Source organism: Trichoderma atroviride, chromosome 2, assembly GCF_020647795.1.
Source record: "Trichoderma atroviride chromosome 2, complete sequence".
Lineage (NCBI taxonomy): Eukaryota > Fungi > Ascomycota > Sordariomycetes > Hypocreales > Hypocreaceae > Trichoderma > Trichoderma atroviride.
In genome coordinates this window covers 71,518-98,065 of record NC_089401.1, presented here as the reverse complement: position 1 = coordinate 98,065, position 26,548 = coordinate 71,518, and the positions used below count along the sequence as shown (strand labels likewise).

Genomic DNA, 26,548 nt, shown 5'->3' with positions numbered 1-26,548 from the left:
CGTGAACAAGTCTTTGTCTTTCTGGGTACGCCAGGTAAATCCTCAATAACGGGAGTATTTCCAATGCGCAGCGTGGCAAACGAGTTGTATGATATTATGCTCCTCTTCCCGATTATCGGTGTGTGTATGTCCGCATCAAGCACATTTCTAGCACTACTAAATTTTACGCTGGGAAAAGACCAAGCCATAGTAAAACGCGGATGTAGAATGCTGAGGTCGCGGGATGAATTTGTTTCGACACCAATGAGCACTACTGTCTTACGAGTTGTTTGTCTGGTCTATATCCGTCATGACCAATGCAATGGACACAATGGGACTAGGAGATAGATTGCCATCTTTGGTGGTCTTAAACATGTCTAACGGAATTGGATGCGATAGATAATAGAAGCTGTTCGCCAAAGAGCAGAAAAAACAATTTCACATGAAGAGCCTTCGAAAGAGCAAGCACGTTAGATATGCGCGAGACTTCATCGCTAAGATGATTAATTTACGATGAACTCGAAGTGCATATGGGCAAATTTGCAGTAGATACTTAAAATGTCTGAATCTTCTGTTATGGATAGCCAACATGGTGCTCTCAAGCAGATTTAGTAGTTATAGATACTACAATCATTGCTGCTATTGCCTCTTTAGAAACAGTCGAAGCCTGCAAGGAAAAGACTACATCTTGTAAATCTTCATTACCAAAAGTGATATTGGTATATAATTCCCAACACGGTGATGTTTCATGCTGGGTTAAACAACAAAAGAAATTCCAACAGGTACAGAAAGTTATACAAAGAGCTTATCATGCTTACCCATGAATCAACATCAACATCAACTCTTCTCCAGCATGTCTGCATCGATACCTGCCAAACGCCTTTTGAACCCTACGCCCAATATCAAAACAATTTTTAGCCTTTGATCTTCATCATCTCTTTTATTCTTTAGCAAAGCCTGGATGTACCCTGTAGCAATTGGTAGCAGCGAAGATCTGGTGCCGGTTTACCGGAGCCCGTGACCCCAGAAAATGTAAGCAGCAACAGATTCGGGCCGTTTTTTTCCACGCCAAAAGAAGCTGCTTTACATAGGATTTTCCGCCACTCTATTGCAGTAGGCGTGAATACATGGATGGTGATAAGTTTCCATTGCGCAGTGCCTGCTCGCTCTTTATTCTTTTTCTGCACCCTATCTCGATGCACACTTGTCGACTGTATCTTGGATTTTTGTGGCTCGCTTTCGCAGCTCATTTTCAATCCCTCTAGCTCAGGGTAACTAACTCCCCGTGTGGGCTTTGCAAGCTTCTGTAAACTAAGAGGACGCTAGCCATTGCCTAGGACAGATTCGAATTTGTCTTGATTGTTTTTGCTGCCGGCGACTGTATGTGCCTCTGAACACATGCTGCAGTTTCCAAGGAGTGTGTAGCAGAACTTGAAAAGAGGAGAGCTCTCTCTGGTTCCTGCAGAGAACGATCCAATGGCGAGGCAAGACCTTGGCTTTTATACAAAACGCTACAAGTTGATAACGCCGTGAAGACGGGCCTTTTCTAGTGTGGAAATCTGCATTCCGACTACATTCTTATTGCACAGGGAGGGCATGTGCTGGTGGAAAAATCTAAATAGGCTATAGGCCGATAGCGCGTATTAGCGTAAGTCGGCGAGCTAATCTAGAGCTGACTCCTTGTTGGAGCACGTAAACCAAGAGATTAACTGCCTACCTACGTATCTAGATCTGGTACCTCCATGTCTTAGCATTCTGGTTCTGAAGGATCTACCCCGTATTCGGTTGCCTTTTCCATCTTCATTGATTGGCTCCATGTCGGGTCTACCTCGGGGGTGCTTGTGAACTTAAATGACTATTATCTAACTGCTGAGAGGATCTTTTGTTGTTGGATTATACCTTCTTTACCTGTTTTTATCCCATTGGCTACTAGTTTCCCATTATTCATGTCACGAGATATGCTAGGGACAGCTTTTGGAAGGAATAGCCCGAACAATACGCCATTGATGTCTTTAGTAGACTAGGTAGGTCCCTATAAATAACTACTGAATAGCACATTAACCAGTTTACAAGCCATATCTTTACGGCAATCTGCAACTTAATGGAATAACAGTGCGATTAATCACTAATTGGAGCACCTGGACCATATATCAGCCTAATCCATCGCTTACATTTCTCAGTTTACAACAGAGGAAATCCTATGACGAACAATTAAAAAAAGCTGTCAAAAACCGAATTTTTTTTTTGAAACAATTTCTTTTTCAATTTTATGATATGGGCAGTCCTAGCTGGGTAATACCGGTCGCTGCGCTCAGCACCATCTGCGGCGTTGGATTTATAGGCGTTTGGTTTTGGTATGCATACTGCATTTCGCAATGTATCGGCGTGCTGTAATATTTACTCAATATCTAGGTTTCCACGACTGCTGAGAAAAGGCACACAACAAGAGCTCCAAGTTTTAGCCACGGAACGAGCCGAAAGAGATCGGTACCTGCAACAACGAAGAGCAGAAGAGGGTAAAGTGGTTCAAGAAACGCAGGTCACATCGGCGCCAAAAGACGTGCCCGAGGCGGCATAACGCGTTTGACGATGCCGCTGGCAGCAACAATATAACCACACTATCGAGATGGAGTCAAATAATACACTCTTGATGATATCACACATGAAATAATAGAAAGCGGGTTTGACTATATACTAGAACCAATTTAATATTACATTTTATTTTGCCTGACCATCGACCAGCATCTCATTATGGCATTGCAGTGTATTTGGTCATCAAGACAGTTTAACTAACCTACCTAGGTATTGGCCCCTACTAACAGCTCTATTACGGCATTTGTAGTAGAATATCTGACTGGCCTTGTCGGCGCTTTACTCGAATATCTTCCGTGTATTACATAGATTTCTTTTTGATATCAAAATTTGTGATATTGGAATGACATATCTAAATGATATTAACCTTCTGAATATCTACAATATCAGTGCGCGCATGCTTTCTCCCATCCATGGTATTGGCGTGATGCGGTGGTTTTCAGTTGCCGCTGCCCATGCTGCATAATAGGCAAGAAGGCAAGAACGTGGATTTTCAATATCTACTATATGACGATATAAAGCAAGTTTTGCATATAATAAGCGGTGAAAATACGAATGATCGATATGATACATTGTTAGTGAATAAGGCGGTAGGCTATTCACACTTTCAAGCTATAATGCAAGTGGCATATTTAAAGTGCCTGTATATATATATACGAGAACTTTAGCGATTTATACATGTGGTAACTTTATGCTATCCCAATACTTTTATGTCTTGATAAACATTGTCCAGTAAGGCCCGATATGCCACTTCTACAGTTTGCCGTCGAATATTGCCTTTTGTGGCCGTTCGTGGGAGGGAGCTGGGCGGAACAGCAATGACAAGGCTCGTCGAGGTAATGCGCTCATGGAGATATAGTCGAGAATGAAATGGCTGAATCCTTTCCAAGATTGTCCGCTTCAATTGTTCATGGTCGATATTGGAAGCAGTTTCCACAAACAAGGCTGGGCTAGGCCGCCCCGTTCCAACTACAATGCAGCTATCCACCAAATCTCCACAGACTTGGAGCACATTTTCTTCAATCGCTCTGTTTCGTGTTAGTAAGATATAGTAGCCATGAAATGAGCTTTGTTACCTTGTATCGCAGCGAAGACTGTTCTCGCTCTTTATCCAGTCGTCATTACGCCCACAGAATTTATAGCATCCTGGCTTAATTTCCATGAACAAATCTCCAGTACGAAATTTGCCGTCTTTCTGGCGAAAAGATTCCACAGGGCAGTCAGGAGACTCGGGCAAGATGATCAACTCTAGGAACTGACGGCCATTGTCCTCCGTCACGGTCGGCTCGAACATATAGGCCGTACCGGGCAAAGGGCGAAGCAAAGCAGCATCGGAACCTGCACCGTCTATAGACACCATCATGCCACCCACTTCAGTGCTTCCAAATATATTCTATGATTCATTAATAGATGTCTAGGCTCCAAGTACAGATTGATCTGACTTACCGATAGCTTCAACCCGTTTTTATACGCCCAGTCTTCTTCTTCCTGAGGCATGGGCAATCCACTGTACAAAATCGAATCCAGCATTTGTAAATCTACTAAAAATTTTGGATTTTCTCTCGCTTTGCGAAAATGGCTTGAAATAAATGTACTGAACTGGTTGAGGCGGTTGAGTCCGCATCGATGAACCATGTTCTGCAGCTCATCAGATGAGAAGGCGATTTGAGAAGGCTGGATTGTACAGCTCCCATGCCTGAGAAATCCTATCATCATAAACGATTGAGCAATATGGCACAAGCTCCCCCTGTTACGATATCAGTATACGAACAAATAGCAGTATCTAAGAGTGACTGGACTGGGGTAGAGATTTACATCCACACTGTCACGTCCCGGCCAGACGCTGCTCGTGGTCTCGCAACAACAGAAGCTTTCCTCACCATGGAGTCAATCCACTTTCCAGTGCAAGGAACAAGCTTAGGCGTACCAGATGTTGAGCCACTTGTATGAAAAATGAACATTACGCTATTGGGGCCAGGAGCTCGTAAGGGAGGAAGATATCCTAGCTCCTTGCTGGAGAGCAAATGAGGCAAAGAGCTCACGGGGAAGTGGGGTACTGAACAATTTGAGATGTTTGAAGCAAATGAATCATGATAAATAAGAGCTGCGGCGTTGGTTTTGGAGAGGAGCTCAAAGATTACGGCGGGATTGGGCAGTCGAATGCTAAAGAGCTGCGGAGTGTACCCTGCCCTCGAGATACCGTAAATATGTAGAAGGTCCAAGTACGTAAAGCCAGGAATCCTGTTAACAATTAGTTAAATACTCTCTGTCCGGCTATCAGAAAATTGTAGACATTCCATAACCCAATGATTGATCCAGCTGAAATGTGTCTGGAGAGGAGAACACGCCTCCAAAGCAAGGCATACCGTTCCACATCATTTAGGAACTGGTCATAGGTAACTGTATCCCAACTAGAGTCTTGCTTTCTATCTCCATTGCGTTCATGGGGTATCAAAAAGGCCGTCTCAGCGGCGAATCGAGAAGCACTCTCGTACAAGACTGAGAGGTGTGAAATGAGATTCTGTTGACTATTGGAAGTCATGCTGATGTAACGGTTATCAGAGTGGCGAGAAGAACGTGAGACATTCAAGAAATGATAGGGAATAATTGGTCTCACAAAAAAAAAATAGCTTACCGGAAAATACAAATATAGGGATTATAAGCAATATTGTTCATTACATGATCATTGAACATAATAGAGATATCCCTTGTCATATCTCACTGCAATGCGGCTGAGCAATAAGACCTCAACTGAACCTAATAGCCTGCTAGAGAATAGGCTAGGCCTGGCTGTTGACGAATTAGAAGTCTCGGCAGCGTGCCTTGGTCAGATAGCACCGAGCGAGCCGACCCTCCCGTTTTGAATGAGGGTTAGTCGACTGCGGGAAAAATTCCTATTAAAGTAAGTCATCAATCATGGTTAAACAAGACAAAGGAAATGCTGGGGAAAAAAAGTCGAGAAATATCCTTTTGGGAAATATGACGAGCGGCCATATAGCATGTAAGAAGTTAGAATAGTTTGGAGTACTCTGCTCCCCATGTCCAAAACCATTTGCCGGTCTTACCACATGATTTCGTCGCATCTAATGCCATTTCTAGCTGCAGCTTATGTTCTGCATTACCCGTATCGAATGGAGGGCGCAAATTCACGTTATAGAGCACTCAATCTTACGTACCGACCACATTTCCAAGCCAGATGAATATGCCGCAGATATTTATGCCGCAAAAATTGGTTGAGCAATGAGAGATTGTGGCGAGTGACGGCAAGACCCCTAAACTATTAAATCATCAACGCTGTTTTTGGTAGATAGCATTCAAATCTGAGGACCTGAACGGTGAAATATGGCAGGGGATCTAGCAAGCATAAATGGAAAGACTATCAGACTCGCAGCAAGTGGGTCTTCATGCATTTGTTGCCCACCGGCTGCGTGTGTATGTATATCAGAGCTAATGTATTCCATGTCTTACTATCTGCGGGTTATTGTTTCTTGCGGAAATATACATGAGATATATTGAATGTCCTGAAAGGCTCTTGCAAAGAACGAGGAGCGATTCCCGAGAGTAAACTCCACCAATAGGCTAAACGGGCTGACCACCAATCTCGAGGCACGTGTTGTGATATCTATAAAGTGCCTTGCATAAAGTTATCTTCTAACGGTTCTTGTACATAATGTAGTTCCTGGCTATCTTTCAGCTGACTTTGCAGCCCTAGCTACTTATAGTAGTTTGTTCCGTAGGCGTCAGAGGCGATGGAATATCTGCTAAGCGTAAAACATTGCTATATGCTCCAAACTAAATGACTCGGTCACTTATCTATAGCTCCCGCTAACCCCAGAGTAGAGCAATTTCGCAAATAGATATGCCTATGTGAGGTTCTAGATTCCATGGCCTGTCAGTATCATCCGGCGAGATATTGACCTTGGCTATGTCGTCTGTGAGCACGAGGATCAATTGCCGATACTTTCATAAGACGCGTAGCTCCGAATTGCCCGCGGGTAGTCACCAGCCCCCTATGTTTTGTACAAATCTAAGTCAATATTTGTGACAAACAAGATTGTAAGCCAGACATGACGTAGTAAAGGGATAGCGTCAACTCTTGGAATGTTGTTCCTTGTACCATGTAGAATACGTTCCAGTATAAAGATGCAATAGTATCTCTTAGTATCAATTGGCTGCAAGATCCAATCAAATTAGCCTTTAAGTGTTTTTGAAGCTGGCTATTTACAGTACTTTCTATTTTTTTGCCCAAGCCTTATCAATGTACAAAAATTCAACATATCATGATTTCACAAACCTAGTCATCCGCGAACATGTAGCGCTCAAAACCACTCTTTCCTCGCATGACAAAATTTGCATCGATGGAGAGTCATTAACAGTCGCTCAGGTGGTTGCTGTTGCATTACATGGCAGACCATCATACATATCCGATGATACTGCCGTCCACACCAAAGTTCAACAAAGCGTTGACTTTTTAGAGCAAGAGCTAGCCCAAGGACAAACTGTCTATGGTGTTACCACTGGCTTCGGAGGCAGTGCTGATACTCGCACAGATGAGACTGAAGCCCTGCAAGATGGACTGATCAGATTTCTCAACGCCGGAATACTCTTACCGTCTGATATGGGCCATGTGGCGCATGAAGATGCAACGAGTCAAGGCATATTGCGCAGTCACGCCTTGCCTCGAGCAATTGTAAGGGCAACTATGCTGATTCGATCGAATTCCCTTCTACGCGGACATTCAGGAGTGCGAATGAACGTTATTGGTACAGTAATGTCTCTTCTCGAGAAAGACATTATTCCTGTTATACCGCTGCGTGGGAGTATTTCTGCATCTGGAGATCTCGGTCCGCTGTCTTACATTGCTGGAGCTGTGCAAGGAAACGCTGATATCTATATGCGTGTCGGAATTGCAGCCAGCTACGGCAACCTTGCTGGAACCGTTGTCACGGCTAGAGAGGCGCTTCAGGTGTCAGGATTAGAACCACAGCGCCTTCAGGCAAAAGAAGGTCTTGGTATTGTCAATGGCACATCGGCAAGTGCTGCAGCTGCAGCTTTGGTCATCCATCGAGCCAAACAGCTGGCGGTTCTGTCACAGTTTTTAACAGCAATGGGAACAGAAGCGCTTTCTGGGACCACATATAACTACGACCCTTTTATTTCTGCTATCCGGCCCCATCGGGGACAAGAAGAGGCAGCCGCCAATATCACCAGCTTTCTTCAGGGATCTCGGCTGGCATCGCAGAGCAACCCTCAAGGACGAGGACTAGCACAAGACCGGTATGCTTTACGAACTGCGCCGCAGTGGATTGGGCCGCAGTTGGAGGATTTGTTTCTCGCACAGCAACAAATTGAAGTTGAGCTAAATTCGACGACGGATAATCCATTGATCGACGTCGAAGGCGGGCGCATCCATCACGGAGGCAACTTTCAAGCCATGTCTATTACGTCAGCCATGGAGAAGACCATCCTAGCTATGCAGAATCTAGGCCGTTTGCTATTTGCGCAGTGCACGGAACTCATTAGCAATAAGTTTAACAATGGGCTGCCCTCCAATCTGTGTGTTGATGAACCTAGCTTGTCTTATACATTCAAGGGAATCGATATCACTATGGCCGCATACATGTCTGAGTTGGCGTCTCTCGCCCATCCCATCAGCCCACACGTTGTGAATGCAGAGATGGGAAATCAGTCTCTAAATTCACTTGCCCTCATTGCATCCCGCCGGGCGATGGAATGTGTTGAGATTCTATCTCTCATGTCTGCAGCTTATATATACGCCCTTTCTCAAGCCGTTGACCTACGATGTTTACACTTGGAATTTATCAAGGTTGCGGAGCCCGCAACGAACGATATTGTCAGAAGCATCTTTGGCTCAATTATTGAGGCTCCAGAAGCCATTTCAGCTCTAGAACGATGTTCCTGGGATTCTATCCTAGACGTTTGGATCAAGTTATCTCATCTCGATCTTGATCAAAGGTGCCTTGAAACATCGCGCAAGACAGTTGGCAATATTGTAGAGTTTCTGAGCTCTAAGAAGCTTTCAGTAACAATTAAGTATTTAGAGGATTACCAAAAACAAATTGCAACCATTCTTAATTGCCTATATCGCCAATGTCGAGAGCGATTTTTCCTGGTCCAGGAAACGCCAAATTATCTCGGATTCGGTTCAAGGCGCATCTACGCGTACGTTAGAAATCACATTGGGGTTACGTTACATCGTGGATTCTCCGAAAACATTGGACCCCGATCATACCCTTCTAACTTTGAGTCTCATAACTCTCACAAATCTAAACTTTACAAGTATACCAACAGCCAGGTGGATATATCTAGTGGCATCACCAACGGCGCCGCAATTCGACGTATAAGCGAGCACAGCCAGGATACTGCTCACAATTTCCAAAAAGATTCTGATAGCATCGGATCGATAGTAGGGAGAATATACTTGTCAATTTGCAATGGTCAATTGCCAACACACATGCTGGAGTTCTATGAGCCATGAAGCGTGTTGAATGGGGTGCACGTATAATATTTATAGTATATTTATGAACATCATAACCAGAAGTCCCGTTTCAAATTATGTGAAAATGGTGTTGCTGCTTGTCACAATTTCAACAAAAGGTCCATCAGCGCAGGGAAGTTTGGTGATCTAGCATCAAAATGTTAATTCGGGAGAACAGGGTATCTTTCACCAGTCGGTGGTTATTACTTACCCCAAGCCAGAGACTGGATCCCATCCCTTAGCTGCTGGGAACCCCGGGGAATTGTTGCATCCTGGATTGTGACCAACCGTGACATCGTGAAAAACTTGAGGGTTTGAATACTATGGGGAATATTGTAAACAATCATTGGACTCAAAGATATCGAAAGTGAATAGTCTTAACTTACCAAAACCGGATGCAAATAGCCTAATGTGCTTTTCCCCGCTTCAAGTCGCGCTTCATTGATCAGTGTTATCGCTGACGCAAAAACAGGCGATGAGAGAGAAGTCCCTCCTATTAGCTGCCATTGGCCTCCGGTGAAGACCACTTGTCTGTCTCCAACAGCAGCAACGTCTGGGTATCCACGGCCTCCGCGGTGATAAACGCCACTACTGACGGATGAATAGTTTCCATCAACGACGAAATTATCATAGCCATCAAAGGGAAGAGAAGACTCAACTTGGGCGAAGTATGCTGCCACGGCTTCTTGTTGGTAGCTGGGGGTTCCAAAAATTTGACTGAAGCCTCCACCGCTTGCAAATCTGGTTGTCGCAACTTCATTCAGTTTCTCATAAGGTAACTCAGGCCCTGTTGCGTTGGCGAAGCGGTCCCATTGAGTGCTCCCGACAGCTAAGACGTACGGGCAAGTAGCTGCTGAATGTGGAGAGAATATTTGCTTCTCGTCACCACCACACTGGCTTTTTTGGCCTACACCGACATCTCCAGAGGAAGTAATGACGGTTACTCCCTGTAGCGCTAGTTTCATCCATTCGTTGCATTGTCGTTTAAAATATGAGTCGGGGAGTTCTCCTTCTACCTGATGGTATGATATGGAGATAACGTTGGTTGGCTTATAAACACCGCACTGTAACTGACCCTTGTATCCACCGGGGTTGGGATCAGGGTACACAGGATCCAAACAGTCTGGGTCAGTGCAGTCTCCTGTTTCCCCAAATGCGCTATATGTACAGTAACTGCCATCTATGGCGTCAAGGAAAGCTGTGAAAATCCGGTCGTTAGAGAAAGAAACATAGTGTGAGAGTATTGACAGGCACTTTCTGTGCCAATTTGCAGACATACTATTCCAAAATCCATTGTATCCACCATGAGACTCGTACCACTGGTCATCTTCTTGGAAAAGAACTGTTCCTTGGGGGTATATCATCGGGATGGCTGAATTAAAGTCCAGCGCTGATTCAGCTCCATCCTCCACATTTGTGAAATTAGAAGGATCTTCAATTGCTCCAACTGCCCCGTCGATAAGTCTTTCTTCTGGCCATGTGCCATTGGGTATATAACTAGGGCGATTAAAGGCGTTAACTGTGAATCGTAGTAGTAATTGTTTCCCAACTTACGGATAGAGCGTAGAAAAATACACATCCAATTCCTGGCGACTATAATGATCATTTGACGATTCAAAAATCCCAAGCTGGTTTCCTGGATATGCCGTTGTGCCATTCGGGATTGAGTACTGGGCTAGAACCAGTCAGTGGCTTCTCGTCAAGCGCATACCAAAACAATTTGGTGGAGGCATATATCTCTGTACGGAGAACAAGAAATTTACCTCTTGTGCAATCCGCCGTAACATAAATACTGCATGTAGTACTATTGGGATTAGGAAAACCAGGCAACAAGGATACATCGGGTCGCCCCGAGAGGCTAGCAGCTCGTTTCTTGCTGGGCATGCTAGAAGGGGTCTTGGCGCTGCCTGTTCGAAGTCTAGTGCCCGGGGTTACATAGTCGATATGCTCTTGAATATGGATAGGAACGTGATATTTCTCTGCAGCTATATCTTCACTGCCGGAATTGTGTTCCCATAGGAAAAAGTCGGCGTAGAGGAGAGATTCTACTTCTTCAACAGAGGCGTCAAATTGTAGCCACTATATGAGGGTCAATGAGACCCCGTTAACAAAACCTTCAATGTCAATTAGATGAGATCAGAAAGCACCTGTTTGTTTGCTGATTGGCCGATGCGATCTGCAGCAATCCCAGACTCAGTGAGCCATGTTATAACTGCGTCAACGCTAGACTGCGGTGGTGCGAAGAAATCGATAACCTCATCTGGAGTCATATGGTTACCATAGTGGAAAGACGTAGGATCAGAACTATAGCACGCAATTAGTATTCGTATGAAGGCCATTTAGGAATCTTTTGGGCATGGAAACGCAAGGATTCTTTTTCATTGCCCAAAGAATCCAGCTGACTTTTCTTACATTTCCAACAGCCGCTTGTCTCCAGCAGCTAAATTGACTTGCTTAAGGCCAATTCTCATAGGCAGATTCACTGCACGCGGAACCTTCTCCTTCTTAGTCCATTTGTGAACTAAAGGAGAAAGATGGCGTTCATGGAGCCTATGAGTACTTGGAAGTTCTCTTTTCACAATGTCAAGGACAGTATCTAGGGAAATAGGACCAGCAGTGATATCAACAATAAATGTTGCTACAACAGCCAAAGAAAAGAGTTTAGGCAACATATTGAATATCACTTTGAGCTAAAATGTTCATGAATAGTTGCGAAAGAGAAAAAAGCTCAATGATATAACAAAATACATCCTCCTGTAGTATCTATCAGTAAACATTATCCAGTTCATTATTACCATACACACAATATATGGCGTGCTGATCATGAACCCCGCGTCCAAGTCTAAAAAGGGCAGGTAGTTATAGAAACAATTAGGCTAGAAAATGAGAAATAACGCAATATGATCGAATCTCGGACATTAGGTGAATCGAAGTGGCGGTATATTTACATGCCAAGAGATTCTCGGCAAGTAAAAGCGTCTCTTCATTTGCCTCTCTATTGTTATTGGTCTATGTGCGTCGCGAAAATTAAGATAACAAATGCAGGTACATCACATCCATCTTATCTTGAGACATATATGGATTCGTCATATACTTCTGCATTAAATAAAGAACAGATCTGTATTTCAATAGCTGTGTTTCGAAAACTACGAAAGAAAAAGTCTGTTCGCTCTGTCATAATAGAACCACTATTGTAGATATGGATAACATATGAGCAAAACAAGAATTCGACAATAAATCGTAACGGGTTCAATTTGATGGAGTAAAAATATTCCTATTCTGCTATTAGTAGTTAAAAAAAAGAAAAAAGAAAAGCTGCATTACAACAAGTACCCAAGAAAGGCAATATGTTATAACTATTTATGTTAACAGACTGTTATATAGTCCAACCAGTTATGGAGAGTCAGTCATAGTAATATGAGCAAGGTTTCATTCAAAATTTGATCTTTGTTATTGAGTCCAAACAATTACTCAACTCAAATATACGATAGGTTTAGGCTTACATAGATATGTGTGAAAGACTGATATAAGGGATTTTTGCTTTACACATATCCGCTCTCCGATCTTACTGCATCTTTAAGCTGTTCGGTTGTAACACTAATAGTATTAGACTACACAGATGCATCTAAGCCAAGTAATTACATCATCTTAGTTAATAGCCTTACATACCGATTTTAATCAGCTTGCTTGTTGGCATCGCGGCTATAATATAAGCGTTGTGCAGCTTGTTAGTTTTTATAAGGCAGCGTTTTGAACAGTAGGGTAAAAAACAACACGAATTGCTAGAACCTAGTTTTTAGCCATTTTGTATGGTGGTAGCAGTAGTATTCCACGTACAATTTAAAATTGTAGTGCCAGCCCAAATTATTAATAGTCGTGAGCAAAGCTGCTGCGCTGATGAAGGCAATCCAGTGTGTGTAGCTAAGGCCACCAGGTTCGATCAGTCTGCCAGCTGATCGAGGTCAACAGAATCATTCGAAGCCACCTAAAGTCCCCATTGCGCTTAGTCGCTAAGGATTAGTGTCAAAATATGACACGATGATATATAATTGTAAGCATTATAAACTATTGATACATGCAGTCATCATTTTGTTCGTGAATACGTATATGCATTAGTACAGACTATTGGTTGTGCCTTGTATTTGTGTAACGCGCTAAAGACAATCCTTGAAGCCGTATGATGAAGTATCTCGTATATCGAGCTTACGCATGTCTTACTAGCCGTATATTCGTAAAGGAAGTAGCTCGTAAAGACAATAGCTTGAATCTTACGCTGACGATAGCTCATTGTACTGCTCATTCTTGTTCTTCAAGATAGGGTATCCAGCTGCTCGGCGTGGGGGCTGTACTGCCGTATACCGACCTATATAGTGACACTAACTCTGCAATTTTTGTTTCCAAACTTGTTGATCTGCTTCTATGTCGGCGCAAGCAAATATATCTATTATACAGCTATTATAACTGCTATTTGACAATATCATCTTTCACATATATTTCGCAACAAACTGCCAGAGTTGTTAACGGCCAGTGTGCATAAAGTATAAGCTAAGCTCTTGCTTTCAGCTGCGTCAAACCGCCATCATTCAGGGCTTATTCTGTCCGCCGTATAAAATATTCGTCGCACTTCTCTTTTCTATACTCGCTTTTTCCGACGATGGTGTATGAGACATTCCACTACTGAGACTGTTGAATCAAGATTAAGTTGTACAAATTACTCTTTTCCAAGCGCCTCGCGGTGAATGAGACCTTGGGCAGTATTGCCATATTACGAAGACGTAATGTCAAGCCAATTTTCTACCGGCAACAGGGTTCTACCTCAAACGCATACCGCACATGCTCTTCTTGGAATCCCAAGCATCGATCCGCTAGGCTTGGGTATAACCTGGCGCAATAAGCTACATCCTTTGAAGCTACTGTCCCTTGTTGACAATGAGGTCCCGTTGCCAGGCATTTTCCCGGCGTCTGGGTATGTTAAGATGGTTGCTGAGGCATCTCTGAAGTTTTCTGGATCGAAAATTCTTCGAAAATTCGAACTTGACGATTTTTTTATTGAGAATGAGATGGACTTGAAAGAACAAGACACTGTTATTGAGATGACCCTTGAACTTCAGTCGACCGGCAGCCATGAGAGAAATGGAGACCGGACAGACTTCTTCAATTTCCGAATAAGAACAACATATTCTAACAGAACCAAATTAAATGTTCTAGGCTGTATACGTCTGAGAACTTCAGATGGGCACAAAAGATCATCTTTACTCGAGACAAGGCACGATTCGGTACCAAGCACGCGTTATAACCTTGATAGCATTCCACCTGCTTTCGTTCATGACACTCCAAGAACATATTCTCGAGCAACATCTTCGATCAGCTCTGGCCAAGACATCGAGCTCGAATCGCATAATTCCACCCCTCGTGTAGTTGATGGGCAACCGGAAGGCAGACCTGTTGTGAATCATGAGATTGAACAATACGTACAATCGTCTCCCCAACAAAAAATTGTCAAAACTCTTCCAATGTCTTTTGGACAGTCAGGCTTTTGGTTTATGAGTCAGCTTGTCGGAGATCCAACTTTTTTCAACGGAACAGTTTCATTCTTGATCACAGCAAATATTGATATTGAACTGCTATCACGGCTCGTACGCAAGATGGCAAGTCGGCATGAAGGTCTACGGACGGCGTTCTTCGCTGACAGCTCCCATCAACCAAAACAAGGAATTTTGGCCGAGTCTCCATTATACTTGGAAACAAAGAATGGGTCTCAAAAGCAATTGCGCACAGAAATCGATGCTATGAACAATCATGTTTATGACATTACTCGAGGTGAAACTTTACGACTTATGCTCCTAACGGAATCATCGGCCCGACATCATTTAATCGTGGGATACCATCACATAAATATCGATGGGATGAGCGTTATAGCCATCACTGAGGAACTAAGGCTAGCCTATGAAGGAATAAAGCTACCGCCGCCTTTCCAGCAAAATGAATTCGCAAAAAGACAACATGAGCGCCTTCGTACAGGAAAGTATGCAGATGATATCTCATTTTGGAAGAATGAGTTTCAAGATCTTCCAGAAATTTTCCCCATTCTTCCGCTCTCTCCGAATACGCTCCGATCTCGCCCAACAGCTAGAACAACGTACCGCCATGTTAGAGCAGAAAGGCGGCTGAATCCTGCCATTACAGCTAAGCTTCAAGGTCTTCGAAAACAGGGATATATCCAATCTCCTTTCATTTTCTATGTGACCGTCTTTCAGATTCTGCTAAGTCGGCTAGCCCAATCGGAAGATATCTGTATCGGCGTGGCAAGTGCAAACAGGCATAACGATCCAGGTTGTGAAGACAGTATTGGCATATTCTTGAATCTATTTCCGCTTCGGCTGCGATCGCAAATGTCAGAGTCATTTCTGACGTTGCTGGAAGAAAGTAAGAATAAAATATTTGCCGCTTTGAATCACTCAGCGGTGCCATTTGACGTCATCTTGAATGAAGTTGAGGCTACTCGACACCCTTCATACAGTCCTCTGTTCCAAGCTTTCATCAACTATATTCCGACAAGAGAGTCAAGATCCTTCAGAGATGGTACGATAGAGAACAATGAGTATGAGATAGGGGAAACTCTGTACGATATCATGCTGGCTGTCATTGACCCGCCCAGTGGTGATCCTTGGATAGCATTTATGGTCCAGAAAGAGTTTTATACTGAACGCGAGGCCCAGATTCTGCTGGACTGTTTTATTAACTTAATGGATGCTTTCACTAGCGATATCCATCTTTCAGGACTTACGCCACAGATGTTCAACGGGGCAGCGATTCGAAAAGCCATACAACTAGGGCAAGGTAGGTTCAGCACCGTTCCCCTCAACAGAGAGGCTGCCTTGCACGCTCTCTGAAATGATTGACAGAGATTTATCATTAACTCCTACTGCCCATAATATAGGAACTAGCCTCGACGTTGAACTTGGGTCTCTCCATGGGTTCTTAGAAACTATCTCTACAGAGCGCGCTAGTGCAAGCGCGCTGAAGGATACGCATGGAGCTGAGCTTTCATATGCCGAAATGATGAATAAATCAGCTCAAATCGCCCATGCGCTTTCTGCATCAGGTATCTCACTCAAGTCTAGGATTGGTGTCCTCCAAGAGCCGACTGTGGACTGGATATGCTCTATGCTCGGAATTTGGCGATTAGGGGGGAGCTATGTCCCCTTGGAAATTACACATGGCGCTGAAAGGCTGAAATCTATAATGCGCGACGCAAATGTTGCCGCTATTCTTATTCACGATGCGACCAGAACGCTTTGTGAAGATGTAGGCGGTGCACAGAGTGCAATTATAATCGACGTCGGCACAACCAGTCACATTGGGGAGGCGGTAGTCATTGACTCTTACACTTCTACGCCTTCAGATGAAGCCATTGTATTATATACGAGCGGATCTACTGGTGCGCCAAAGGTAATTAATTGGCCTCTTTCGTACTAATTCAACGTCTTGTTTCCAAGCTAATATTTGAGTAGGGAATTTCCCTTCCTCACCGAATGGTCACTAACACCATTAAAGGGTTTCTTCAAACCTTTCCTATGAAGCCCCAGACCGTCCTCCAGCAGATTGCCCTCAGCTTCGATGTTTCTTGGTGGCAATCGTTGCTTGGACTAGCCACTGGCGGGACTGTTGTTGTCGCTGGAAAAGATGTTCGCAGAGATCCATTTGCATTAACTGCTCTTATCACCTCTCATAAGATAACCTTGACGCTTGCAGTCCCTTCGGAAGCCACATCTTGGCTTGAACACGGTGACTTTTTGCAATTGCGCCAATCCTCATGGGAATGGCACATTTCCGCTGGGGAGGAGATTGGCAATAACTTGATCGAAAAGATCAGGAAGCTGGAGAAGCTGGACCTGCGCTTTTTGAACGCTTACGGCCCCGCAGAGACAATTATCCCAAATGCCCATGAGATTCTATATCGAGATCACAGATTGGACATTTCATCGTTCCCTATAGGCAAAGCCATGCCAAATTATAGCGTATACATCATGGATCAGGACAACCACCCTCTTCCCGCTGGTGTTCCGGGTCAAATTGTCATTGGGGGGGCTGGCGTTGCTTCTGGCTACATAAACCAGCCAAACCTAACGGCAGCCAGATTTCCAACGGATGCACTCGCCAGCGCCCGAGCAGTTGCCAACAGGTGGACACAGGCGCATCTTAGTGGCGATCGCGGTTACATGCGAGAAGATGGCGTTTTTGTAGCCCTGGGCCGCATTAACGGCGATACGCAAGTCAAGTTACGAGGCCAGCGATTCGAGCTTCGAGAAGTCGAGGTAGCTATGGTAACAGCAGGAAAAGGCGATATTTCGGAAGCTGTCTGTCATATTCGGTCCAATAACGAGGAGGACGCGGCATCTGCATTCCTCGTTGCGCATGTGACACTTGCGCAAGAAGTTCAGAACAAGTACGGCACCAACGGGCCAGTAATCGACAGCATGCTCCGTAACGTTGTTTCTGGTCTCTCACTGCCACAGTACATGCGTCCTTCTGTCGTGGTGGCTCTGCCGTCTATGCCACTAAATCACCATGGAAAAGTAGATCGAAAATTCCTATCTACATCGCCGCTGAAGAAGACAGCTGAGCCTCCAAATCTTTCGCCGCGTTTCGTCCAAGGTCGGAGTGCGCATTTCCAACATGAGATGGAAGAGATATGGAGAGATGCCTTGGGTGATCTAATTGATAACCAGAAACTGGAAGAGGGCTCCGACTTTTTCTTGATGGGCGGTAATTCGCTACTGCTAATCAAGGTTCAAAGTAAAATCAAGGAACGAACGCGCCATGATATCCCACTAGTGAAGCTGTTCGAGGCCAGCACTCTCGGCAAAATGGCTGCTATGCTGCACGACAATCAGCAAGACGACAATAAAGAACAGCTATTGAAAAGTCCAAGCGAAGGGAGAATGAAGCAAATATGGCTCTCTGTGCTCAGTGATATCGCGACTGAGGATATCATTACGTCGGATGCTGATTTTTTCCTTGTCGGCGGCAATTCGTTACTTCTTATTCGCGTACAAAATGAAGTACACAATCAGTTCGGTGTTCTCCTTCCATTAGCCTCACTTTTTGAAGCGAGTAAGCTAGGGCAAATGGCAACATTGCTAGACAAACTGGTCATCGAAAATAGCGCTCCTCGCGAAAGTGAACCAGATATTGATTGGAAAGACGAGGTGGCCTGTCATGAGCAGTTTCCAGCCGTCGCATCAATCGGTAGCAATCAAAAGCTTACTGGCGGATCCCCAAGTGGGACAGTAGTGGTGTTGACAGGAGCTACCGGTTTTCTTGGCAGACACATCTTACAGGGCTTGGTTAGCGACAATACGGTGAAAGCAGTGCACTGTATCGCTATTCGAGATATCTCAAAGCCTCTTGTTGGCTCTCCAAAAGTGACCATCTATCCCGGGGATCTGAGAGATCCTCATCTTGGGCTTTCCGATGATGCTGCAAGACGTGTCTTCTCTCAAGCTTCAGCAATAATCCACAATGGCGCCGACGTCTCATTCCTTCGAAGTTATTGGACTCTTCGTGCAGCCAACGTCCTGTCTACCAAAGCAATCGTACGGCTAGCCATGAAGCACGCAATTGATAAGTCACAACTGCATTTCCATTTCGTCTCGACAGCTGGTGTTGTTCAGCTTGGAACAGATGAATTGTATGAAGAGGCAATATCCGTCCTTCCACCTCAGAAAAACGCAAACGGATATATCGCATCCAAGTGGGCATCAGAAAAGTATCTTGAAAATGTTCATGCTGCTTCTGGGTTATCAGTTATGATACACAGACCATCCTACGTCCTCGGGCCCGATGCGCCCCAGCTTGATGTCATGCACAATATTCTGAGCTTTGCAGAGAGACTAAGGAGTGTTCCTCATATGCCTTTGGTAGATAGATGGCTGCAGTTTGTTGGAATTGATGACGTGGCACAAGATATTGTGACTGACGTATTGGATAGACGTGATAGCCAAGGAGTAAATTTGCAATATCGCAACCACTGTGGTGTCGAGAGCAACTGGGTTCGGCTGGATCAGCTTGCACTATACTTAGAGAGGCAGCACGGTGCAAAGTTCTCCAAAGTCGACTTTGCAGAGTGGATTGACTCTGCAGGAAGGGCTGGGATGCCAATACAGGTGAAAGAATATTTAACTAACCTCATGGTAGGCAGCGAAACCAACAATCACATATGGACTTCACCGCGTGTAATGAAAGGGCCGCGAAATATTATTGCTCCTTGGAGAAAGAAAGGAAGGCTTTAAGTATAGGATTATGTGTATATATATATGTACAGAAGTAGGGAAGGATGAATCCGCATGAACTTCATGATATCTCGTCAAGTTTATGCAAAGTGAAAGAGAGATCGAAGCAACATTTGCCAACTTACAAGCGCTTCATATAAGTCATTATATACCAAAGATCCTATAGAGGCTAGAAGAGATACGTTATCAAGTAGTAAATCAGAAAATGTTCCCAAGTTGGTGGGTAGTTGGCGACTTCTCATCTTCAGAGTGACATGGCCATATTTGACTGAGCGGCGAACAAAATGTGAACTCCATAATAATGCAGGGCTTTTCTCCTTCGCGATAGATGGCATAAAGGCGTGGAGTAGGAACGGCTTTTACCTTCTCCACAAGAAGCATTGCGTAGCCTTTATTTTTATACACGAGAGGTCCATAGTTTACGACAAAGTGTTCATTGACTGTGGCCGTTCTTTAGAATTCAGTGTTATAGCCATCTAGAAGCTCTATAGTTGCCGCTTCAATATATGTTGCTATCGGTAGAGGACCGGGTAACTCGCTTGAGCTGCAAATTCAAGGAAGAGCAGACGGGGAATCTTCTTCACTCACTGACATTTGCCAGCAGGTAAAGTGCCCATAAAATGGTCATGTGGCTAGATATCTATGCTTGCCTATGCCTTGGCCGCTTGTCCGTAGATAGCCGATTGCCAAAGAGAGCCTCGCACATTTATCTGAAGCAGTAAAAGAAAGGGAATAATGAGAGAAAGGAAAGAAAAGAACCTTGGAAGAAATTGCGACAAACTATCTATATCACATTTCCCAACCTCTCATACCTAGACACGGCGCTTCAATAAGAGTTCCACAAGTTCATCACTTGTGCTAAAAGATTCGCGACGTATGAACATTGATTGGATAAATAAAACAAGGCTCTAGTTATGCAACGTAATGCGTGAATACATAATAAATGAGATAATGTCGGTTGAAGGCATCTAAGCATCTAGGTTAAGTAAAGTTACGTGCATCTTAAACCTCGCAATCAATATAAATACTCCAACTTGCTATAAACAATAATTCTAATAGACTCAAGTCTTCGTCATTTAACAACAATACGAAGACCTCTCCAATTCATTTGAAAGACATCTGAACTCTAGGCCGTGGAGTCGGATCCATCCAGATTTCCGTATTCTCGTCCCAGTATTCCTTCATTTGACCATTTATGTTAAATCGCCACCAAATCCCATTTTTGTCCAATATTGGATTTGGAAAAGGGTCTTGTCGTCTTCGGAAAGCCTGAACGAGATTTCCAATGCCGAGTAAAGGTGTTGATTCAGATTCGACGTAACTAATTGCCTCCTTAGAGACCTCCATAGGGCGATTCCAATTCAGGTTTCGTAAAACCAAGTAACAAAAATGTTGACAGTTATTTATGATCATATTGTACTGCTGGTAGTCCGGTCTGCTCATGCTCCCGGAGAAAAAGGCGTTGTATATCTCATCCCCAGCCTTCTTCGCGCGGGTTGCCATAACCGTGGCACCTGGGATAGGGAAAGCTCTGAAGGGCGTTCGGGTCCTAGTAGGGGAGAACCTCTCGAAGTGTATTTGGCAAGATTCTACTCTATGCCGGTCCGCCTTGGCCACTCTAATGTGAACAATCTTTCCGTTAGGGCTCCCATCTTGATCGGGGACGTATAGAGCCCAATGTTGGTCGCATCCACCACGTGGACCATAGAACTGAATAAGGTGAATGTTCCGTTGAACTGTGGATTGTACAGAAGAATCAGATGAATAGGACGGCATTGCAGTGGTATTTTCGAGGATTTTGAGATGATATATGCAAATAATGGATAAAGAAACATAGAAATCGGATGTATATACTCTATTGTTGTACAAAAGAAGTGTGAACTGTTGAGATTGCCCGCCACTTATATATAATTTCTTTCTGTGTATAACTTTTGACCCTACCTCAGTCTTGCACAAATATTCTTTACAATAGCTGTAGCAGTTTTAAATCATTCAATACCAATCAAATTTAGCGCCGACAGAGTTGTCCAGCATTATCAAGCTGGTCCATGTTTAATAGTAATGCATGTTGGACGGACAATAACATTGTTGATTGTGGTTGTTGGTCGGAAGAATAGTAAGCAGACCGGAATCGAAGTATCTATCTATAGTCATTATGCATACCACTGGTGTAATCCATTAATACGTTACTCGTTCAAGAAAGTCTCAGCATAAAAAGAGAACTTTTATTCAGTATCAGCATTCAAAGTGTTCACAAAAAAAGGATATAAGTCGTAAATATGTTTCATAGATTACATAGTTTCAGAATCTTTCAGCTTCCTCGGCCTATGGGTAAACTTAAGGCCTCTGAGGTAGTAGCTTCTTCTTGTCAATTCCACAGCCGGAGAGACGCAAGACAAAGTGCTTTTACAGAAGAAGCCGTTTATTGGCTGGCTGGCCTAGGCTGTTGGTGCAAGCTAATGAACCATCAGCCGCCAGGATTGCCACACCCGGCGCTTAACTGTCCGCTGTAAGATTTTCGAACTACGATTGGCGCTACCATGCCTCTAGGCGCCGTAGATGACGTATTTCTCTGCTATTCAAACAATAATAGGCGACATTGTTTTGGCGCCGCATATGAGAGATTAATCAAGGGTTACAGATTGGCCTTCCTTGATATGTCGGGCGTCTGCATTATAGCATTTCGACATCACACTACCAACCTACCTACCTAGGTACGTAGGGGAGTACCTAGCCACCGAGATCACGTGCGCAACTTACCATACACGTGCTTATTAGGCAATAATGTGAACTCGCCCTTTCCTTTGCATATCAGTGCCACCGTCCAGCTACCTATCTGGGTTTCAACAAGCATTACTGACAATCCACGGTCGCAGACTCATCCATAATCAGTTGCCCACCATGGAAAACCCCACGGAGGTCCCAGGTGCAATAAAAGAAATGAAAGAAGAGGAAAAAATAGAGACAAACGACCTACTCCCAAAGTTCCCAAAATTCTCATACCTGGATGCGGTTATCGGAAAAGAGATTCACAATTTTTGGGGAAACCGCGTTCTCGAACACACCAATTCCAAGGGCGAGCTGCTAGCCTTGAAGGTCAGCGACCCGGATGGCTTAGACCGTTCCCAGGGCGACATGATGAGCTACGCTGCAGAGCATGGTGTATTGGCTCCCAAAGTATTTGGAACCTACGACATTGTTACCAAAAAGCCTATTGCGCGGGTTATGGTCAGCGAGCGAGTTCCTGGTACACCCCTAGTAGATATCTGGAGGGATATGTCCCAGGATGATCAGACTTCCATCAAAGAGCAGCTTCGCGCTCAAATACAACATATGCGCACTCTAACCCAGCCATTCATCGGCCGCATTAACCAACAACCTGCTCGTAATCTATACGACACCACTTTTACTAGATACTGTGGCCCCTTTGAAGATGAAAAGTCATTCGATGAATGGTGTGTCAATCGACTTCATGGAGGAGTGTTTCAGCATAAGAAATGGCAGAAGATACTAGAGAAACAGCGGCGCACCTCGTCTGGGAGATTTGTCCTTACCCACGGTGATCTCTCACCACGCAATATTATGGTGCAGGGCAGTACTATCACAGGAATCATTGACTGGGAACTTAGCGGTTTCTTCCCTGAACATGTCGAGTATGCCACAGCCGTGGGGCTTAATTCGGGGATGGAAAAATGGTGGATTCCTGTATTAAAAGAGGTGTTGGAGCCATGTTCAAAAGATATGATAAAGTTTACTGGTCTAATCGAGGAGAGAGTTGGCTCATATTGAGCTGCAGGTACGAGAAAACACTTCAATGGAATAGATACCCTCTTCGCTAGCTACTGGACGTCAAGCCAGCAAGCAATCCTGTTCTAATAGATCCGCATATATGTTTAGCGAGGCGCCAATCAAAGTGACCACCTCCCACACGCTCTTAGATTGGTACAATCGTGCCCATAGACGAACTGTCTGCACACTGAGGAAAATATTTCTCTTATTCGTTTTCCCAGAGCCAACCCGGTATTCTGTTTCCGTAACCAGCTGAGCCACAAACTCCAGGAGCCGTGTCTCTGCTTGTGTCAATGGTGGGCTGGGGTCTTTCACTGTGACGCATTCTAGCCACTTTGAGAGCAATAAAGCACACTCCAGGGAACACAAAGCATGCTGGTTTGACCAAAACCTGACTTGGGTTTCGGCGATATAGTTCAGGCCTAATTTAACTGGAATACTGAGGGCATGGGCACAATGAAGGGCCGCCTGCGTCACTCTCTCGCTTCGCTGGATTGAAGGGCTCGCATGAAGCGACTCTGCGATCAATCGGGGATTCCAGCTACTTAGATAGCGTATGGGGCCTAGATTCATATTAATTCGAATATAGGCTAGCCTCATAAGAGCTGTAGAGGTGAAAGCAATTGGGCCATGGGGGCTCAAGGGGTTCATTGAAGACTCTTGATTCTGCTCCCAATGCATAGCCCAATTTCTAAGTGCGTTCTCAAAAGCACCCATCTGATCTGCTGTGAGGAGGTCTTCAGGCTGCTGAAGAGGAATTTGAACATTTCGGACCAGCCAAATTTTTTGAATCAGAGCATGAATTAGGGCACATCCTCCCAATGAAGAGAAACTCGGTTGATTCATCTTTAATCTCTCGTGCGTCTCAGCGATGCCAGAAAAGAGTCCCCTAAAAGCGTTTCGAAAATTTGAGCCCATTTGAGCCACAGTCTTGTGTATACTTTCCCACTCCTCCTTGCTCTGTGCCCTCCATTCTTTTTCACAACTCGGGAGGTCGATATCTACCTCGTTTGCCCACATAATGGGTGGGAGATCGAATACCATGGTATGCATATTCAAGAAGCAAAAAGCAACAAAGAGGATTCGCTTAATATTCTCATAGTGGATCCAGCTTTCCCAATCATCATATGGTTCCTGGTTAACCCGAAGTCCCTCTTCTTCGCGAATGAGACTATCCAGTAGGCTGCGCATCGACAGAGCATCTGACGTGGATCCCGGCTCAGACCAAGTTGTGATCGCAACCAAAAGAAGCACTGTTTCTAATATTTCAATAGTATTTTGTTGTCTGTCTTTGAAGAAGCCAGGATCTCCTCGACGGCTACTTTCTTCCAGTTGCATGCTTGATGCAGATAGCTTTTGAAACATCTTTTCATTGGCAGCGATACGACGTGTGACTTTATGTCTGCGAATACGTTCCAGCACCAAGGCCTTTGCCACATGAAACAGATCAATGCTTATGTTCAATTCATGAGTATATCGAGCTCCAACTGCTGCGATGGCGATGAATAACTCTGCCGTGATATTCTCGGGCCTAAGAGACGGAACGTGGAGAAAGGGAAAGTGGTCATGGAAAGAGCTAAAATATCCTCCAAAAAATCTCGCCAGTACGTGTCTTGATGGTAGAGTGAAGTCTTCATCAACACAATTGGGAAAACTCTCTAGCTCGTTGATTATTCGCTGCCGACAGTCTGCAGATATTTGCAAATGGAGATCTTTCGGTTGTGAAATCGACTCTGCTAGCTTGTGGCCCTCTGGGTGCAATGAAGGAAGCTGCAGTTCGGTTTGGGAAAAGGTATGACTGGACTTCTTCATAGTTGGCAGAGCAGTGGCAGAAATCTTAGGTACTAGCTCGCCCAGCCTTCTATTGCTCGACAAAGAACTAGACGGCAAATATCCGTCGGAGCAGGCTACAAAGGGCGGCTCAGGTACTTGGAAAAGCAAGGGGACGGGTTGGTAAGTCGGAGAGAATGGATGGGTAGGAACGGAGACGCTGTCCATAAAAGATGTGAAATCGTCCAAAGATCCGATCGCAAAATATTCGCTATGATCATTTTCGAGAGAAAAGTTGAGTTGTTGATGTACATAGTTGTCTTGAGGAGCAATGTTGTCATCGTATGGCTTTGATACTCCCGTGGCTATTGGCAAATCATCGGCTGCATCCGAAGGAGCGTTCAAGCTGACATTAGTATCCTGGACTGTTGATTTTTGGTTCAAGTCTGGCGGTGTGCTGGAACGTTCCGTGAGAGGATTCAGCAGTCCATTAATGGATGTCAAAGGGCGCTGAGAAGAGTACGGTACTGGAAGAACAGCCGCAGACATAGAGTCTGATGCTATCTTCGAGCGGTGGGAAAGGCGGTCATGTCGAGAGAGCAAATCTCTTTCAAATCCGTATTAGCACCGTCATATTCAATTTAATTGACAAAAGTCTCACTTTCGAGTGAATGATTTTGGGCATTGAGGGCATCGAAATGGCTTCTCTTTCGTATCTGCAGACTTATGTCAATACGAGTTTGCGTGCTGGAGGGAAAACATTGGCACCCACGCGATCTTTCATGCCTCTGGAGGTGTTCGGACCTTGAGAACAGTCGGCTGCACCGGTGGCATTGGTATGACTTTGGGGGTGCTTGTTGGTTCTTTGGCATAGTACTGTTTCTGCACAATCGAACTACAACAGGATGTAGGATGTGGGGGAAACTTGGGGAAATTTGGGGAGTGCAGAGATTTAAAAGGCATGGATAGAACCAGTGCGAGTGCGCCTTAAAGTGCATGTAGTTGCTGGATTTCCTTTGCAAAGCGTGCCAATCAAGGCTAGGTACACACTAAGACTCACTAAACATTTTTAGAAGCCACTAAGACTCGCTACTCCAATTTGGAGGTTATCCATTGCATCTGCCATGCCCACCTTGTACTGCTATGGCGTCTTACTCATGGAACTCCGCAAAGTTGCTTCGGAGTATATAGCTGGCATCGCGCGATCCAGCGCGATTGCATACTGGCTAACACCGCTAACACTACGTATTGTACCTCTGTACAATAACATCAAACAAACGCGGGTTTTCACGGATTTCTAGTGTTATACCTATGAACAGAATCTCACAAATATATACATGCGAATTGTTATAACTAGGCACGATTATTCGAATTCCTGGTGTTATAGCTTCGTGGGAAATTGAGTTTAAGCCTCAGGCGATTCTCTAGGCTTGTTCAAGGAGCAATCCAATGTTGTACAACATTTGTAGAGGAATTTCTTTATAATCACTGATTGTGGCGATATCCTCTCTTGCCTCTGGGCGCTTAATGACTACTACCTACATAGCTATTCTGGCCAAGTTAATTTGTAAGAATCCCTACAAAATGCGACTCTGTGATATCGGGTTTCTACGGCCTTCTTGGG

At 44.4% G+C, this 26,548-nt stretch overlaps 7 protein-coding genes across 7 annotated transcripts; 4 read left to right on the top strand and 3 right to left on the bottom strand.

The window, feature by feature from the left end:
* The first annotated feature begins 2,081 nt into the window (after positions 1 to 2,081).
* On the top strand, positions 2,082 to 2,660 carry TrAtP1_002678 (uncharacterized protein). Its single transcript, XM_014093778.2, has 2 exons — positions 2,082 to 2,333; positions 2,392 to 2,660. The coding sequence occupies exons 1-2, from the start codon at positions 2,254 to 2,256 to the stop codon at positions 2,555 to 2,557; spliced, it is 246 nt and encodes an 81-aa protein (XP_013949253.1). The 5' UTR covers positions 2,082 to 2,253; the 3' UTR covers positions 2,558 to 2,660.
* Positions 2,661 to 3,265: 605 nt separating this feature from the next.
* On the bottom strand, positions 3,266 to 5,113 carry TrAtP1_002677 (putative NRPS-like protein biosynthetic cluster; the record flags this gene model as incomplete). Its single annotated transcript, XM_066111570.1, has 5 exons — positions 3,266 to 3,599; positions 3,648 to 3,964; positions 4,018 to 4,318; positions 4,387 to 4,812; positions 4,938 to 5,113. The coding sequence occupies 5 exons, from the start codon at positions 5,111 to 5,113 to the stop codon at positions 3,266 to 3,268; spliced, it is 1,554 nt and encodes a 517-aa protein (XP_065967646.1).
* Positions 5,114 to 6,829: 1,716 nt separating this feature from the next.
* On the top strand, positions 6,830 to 9,070 carry TrAtP1_002676 (uncharacterized protein; the record flags this gene model as incomplete). Its single annotated transcript, XM_066111569.1, has 1 exon — positions 6,830 to 9,070. One exon carries the CDS (start codon positions 6,830 to 6,832, stop codon positions 9,068 to 9,070), a length of 2,241 nt encoding a protein of 746 aa, XP_065967645.1.
* Positions 9,071 to 9,171: 101 nt separating this feature from the next.
* Positions 9,172 to 10,543, bottom strand: TrAtP1_002675 (uncharacterized protein; the record flags this gene model as incomplete). The annotated part of the gene is made up of 4 exons (XM_014093775.2): positions 10,350 to 10,543; positions 9,457 to 10,268; positions 9,282 to 9,391; positions 9,172 to 9,217 (listed from the first exon to the last, which is right to left on the bottom strand). Exons 1-4 carry the CDS (start codon positions 10,432 to 10,434, stop codon positions 9,172 to 9,174), a joined length of 1,053 nt encoding a protein of 350 aa, XP_013949250.2. The 5' UTR covers positions 10,435 to 10,543.
* Positions 10,544 to 15,462: 4,919 nt separating this feature from the next.
* Positions 15,463 to 19,365, top strand: TrAtP1_002674 (putative NRPS-like protein biosynthetic cluster; the record flags this gene model as incomplete). Its single annotated transcript, XM_014093774.2, has 3 exons — positions 15,463 to 15,910; positions 16,011 to 16,522; positions 16,585 to 19,365. 3 exons carry the CDS (start codon positions 15,463 to 15,465, stop codon positions 19,363 to 19,365), a joined length of 3,741 nt encoding a protein of 1,246 aa, XP_013949249.2.
* Positions 19,366 to 21,984: 2,619 nt separating this feature from the next.
* Positions 21,985 to 23,262, top strand: TrAtP1_002673 (uncharacterized protein). Its single transcript, XM_066111568.1, has 2 exons — positions 21,985 to 22,151; positions 22,242 to 23,262. Exon 2 carries the CDS (start codon positions 22,267 to 22,269, stop codon positions 23,152 to 23,154), a length of 888 nt encoding a protein of 295 aa, XP_065967644.1. The 5' UTR covers positions 21,985 to 22,151; positions 22,242 to 22,266; the 3' UTR covers positions 23,155 to 23,262.
* Positions 23,215 to 25,911, bottom strand: TrAtP1_002672 (uncharacterized protein; the record flags this gene model as incomplete). Its single annotated transcript, XM_066111567.1, has 3 exons — positions 25,697 to 25,911; positions 25,586 to 25,640; positions 23,215 to 25,531 (listed from the first exon to the last, which is right to left on the bottom strand). The coding sequence occupies exons 1-3, from the start codon at positions 25,794 to 25,796 to the stop codon at positions 23,215 to 23,217; spliced, it is 2,472 nt and encodes an 823-aa protein (XP_065967643.1). The 5' UTR covers positions 25,797 to 25,911.
* Positions 25,912 to 26,548: the final 637 nt, after the last annotated feature.